Raw genomic sequence first — 2,917 nt, 5'->3', positions numbered from 1 at the left:
GGTAAAGACCACAGTGGTGCCTGTGGTCATCGGGGCCCTAGGGGCAGTCACCCCCAAACTGGAGCAGTGGCTACAACAGATCCCAGGAACAACATCAGACATCTCAGTCCAGAAATGTGCAGTTCTAGGCACAGCCAAGATACTGCGCAGAATCCTCAAGCTCCCAGGCCTCTGGTAGAGGACCCGAGCTCAGAGGATGAAACAAAGACCACCCACGGAGGGTGAGAAGGGAATTTAATATATATATATATGTGTGTGTATATATTTTACTCCAGAAATGTGTTCAGAGTGCATTGTTCATTGTAAAATACAGTCTTGGATTTATCAAAACATATTTTCAGCTGCAACAAATGTTAAAAGTGATAATTTCAAATCTATTTTTAAAGGGAGCATGTCATGTAAATTTTTTGTTTGTTTGTTTTCTTAAAGTTTGATACTTTAGGCTCTTCTTAAGAGTTAAGGAGTGTAATTTTTGTTTATACAACCATCTTGAAACACGTGATGTAAAGATGAGTTTCACACTATGTCTTTTTTTTTTTCTTACAGGAAGATGTCAGCAGTTTATGATCAATGACCTGCACAAAAGATGAGCATTTTTCCAAGTATGCCCCACCAAACGTGACACCAACGGGCCGGTATGGGCTTCTTAAGACTTTTAGCCAAAATCATGGGTAGGGTCAGTACCTTCAGGTCCTATCAGTTTGTCCTCCTCCTGGCTGCCACACTCGCTGTTGTAGCTTTTTACTACTTCGGCTCAGAGAGACACAGCTTCTCCAGCACCACAAAGAGGATAAAGCAAACGCAGGCCAACAGCAACAGAAACGACGCTGACCTGACTTTGGACACCAGGATCGCACACCTGGCTGAATCTGAAGAGCAAGGAGGGGGAGAGCGAGCTGCAGAAGGGGAGAGCAACGTTTTTGTGTCCAGGAGAGGGGATTTGAAGACAGGTGACCAGCAATACCATGCTCTCATGATGTTCACAAAGGTGGACAGAAGCAGAAGCCTGCAGGATAAGTTCAGAGTGGCCATGTTGTCGATGGTGAAGCACGGACGTTTTTTTGAAGGGGAAGTGTTGGTGCTTCATTTTGTGAGCGACCAGGCAAGTCAAGAACTGGGAGAGAGGATGCTGCAGGAGTTTCTCCAAGATGCATCATTTAAATATGAGGTAAGAGTCAACTCTGTTAACCACTGATATCAGCAAGAAGTCCTCCAGACTCGTTATTTCATAATAGATTAATGCCCTTCAAATCACCAGAGTTTGACCTTTTGTTCTTGGGAAATAGTTAATAGGTGAAACGTTTCTATAATGCAGTAAATGGCTGTAAATGTTTGTTGGAAGATTAAATCAAGCTGTTGCTATTGAGGCTGTGGTTAAGGTTCAGACACATGGGGGCAGTGTTTGACTGCTAAAATGAGCCATCACAAATATGAAGATACCTCGCTGTTCTCCTCGCCAACAAAGAGGATTATGTCTCTTGCATGTTTTTTTTTTTTAAATGTCTTGCCCAGATTCTTCTCTTTTGTATGCATCTCACAGCATACAATCAAAACTCTATTTACAGATTTTTCTCTCTTTTCTTTTAAATCTTTTCTGGGAATCTTTCCTCCTTTGTTTTCCTGCCTTCAGGAATGTCTCATTATGTAAAACATGCTGTGGGGATATTCCAGCTCTCTATTATCTGAGGATGATCCACTTCCTGTTTTTAATGGTTAGTTTACTCAGCTTGGCATCCTGGCAGTTTGAAGCCCACAGGTTGGATTACATATCTGACTCTGTCAGACTCTTTATAAGCACAGCTGAAAAGACGAATGCAAAGTGCTGATACATTCACCGGTCGGATATTTGCATTAGTAACTGTTTGCTATATCACTAAGGACATGAAAGGTTATGTCCAATGTTGTTTTAAGACTGAATTAAGATGCCAAACATTTGTGGCAAAATTTTATTATTCTTTAGTATTTATAGATAGTCTTAAAAGTGATAAAAAGCAGTTAAAACTGTTTTCTGAGTAATAATAAGCATCATGTTGGTGAAGATTATTGAACTACTTAGAATAATAAGCATCCTTACAATTGGTAATAATTTGGATTTGAAAGGAAAGAGCAGATTTTATTTTTTAATTGTCAGGCAAAATCTGACCAGAAAAAGCATAATTTATGACCAAAGTGTTGAAGGAATACAGCGTGAATATTGTAGTAATTTTATCACTTAGCAGCCGATTTCTGATGGAGATTTCTCAGTAGAAATACAGCAGGAATTACCTAGCCTTTATACATTTTTTTATTTTTTATTGTAGATTAAACCACATAACTTGTACTTTTTTCCATTCTGCCGAGGTTTGAAGTGACCTAAGGCAATACTAAACAGTGACATGGAAACAGAGCAGATGACTGATTGGACAGAAACAACCCTCTCTTGTGGGTGTAAACAACAACATTTCTGCAGCAGCTGACATTTCCTTGTTTTCAAAAGTAGTTTTAAAAATTTGAGAGTTTGTTTCGGCATGAGCTCCCAAACAAAATAAGAAAATGTTATCTCTTGCATATCATGTGTATGAATTTTAAAAACTGATTAGCTCCGTGAGTAAAGTTCTGTCCAAAAGCCTTAAGCCACTCCTCGTTTCTTTATAGTTTTTCTTCCAACAAGTTAGACTTTCGTTTAATCTTTGCAGTAGTTCAGGCTTTCTGCAGGCTGCCCAAAAAAAAGGCAGCTTTTGTGACAGTGTTGTGTTCAGTGTAACAGTCAACTTAGCAACAAATAAATACATACAAAAAAAACCCCAAACATTTGTAGCACTTTATTACTAATCTTTTTTTTTAAAGTTTGAAAGGAAAAAATAAGTGTTTTGTTACTGGTTTATGTTGTGGAAAATCCCCACATATATCTACAAAAACTGTGGAACCCCCCCCCCCC

The 2,917-nt window shown here is 39.0% G+C and overlaps 1 protein-coding gene across 3 annotated transcripts in view; it reads left to right on the top strand.

The window, feature by feature from the left end:
- xxylt1 (xyloside xylosyltransferase 1) overlaps positions 1-2,917 on the top strand; it is a 21,284-nt gene that overhangs the window by 3,872 nt on the left and 14,495 nt on the right. For 2 of the 3 annotated variants that reach the window (XM_025005328.2, XM_017413575.3), the window contains exon 2: positions 547-1,168. In XM_025005328.2, coding sequence (XP_024861096.1) covers positions 638-1,168 — 531 coding nt within the window. In that variant the 5' untranslated portion in view covers positions 547-637. Of the gene's footprint in view, positions 1-189; positions 222-546; positions 1,169-2,917 lie in introns of those variants that run through there. The other variant, XM_037974125.1, reaches the window with a different exon arrangement.

Source organism: Kryptolebias marmoratus, linkage group LG24, assembly GCF_001649575.2.
Source record: "Kryptolebias marmoratus isolate JLee-2015 linkage group LG24, ASM164957v2, whole genome shotgun sequence".
NCBI classification, from domain to species: domain Eukaryota; kingdom Metazoa; phylum Chordata; class Actinopteri; order Cyprinodontiformes; family Rivulidae; genus Kryptolebias; species Kryptolebias marmoratus.
The sequence above is the reverse complement of the archived record's forward strand: the minus strand, read 5'-3'. Positions and strand labels throughout refer to the sequence as shown.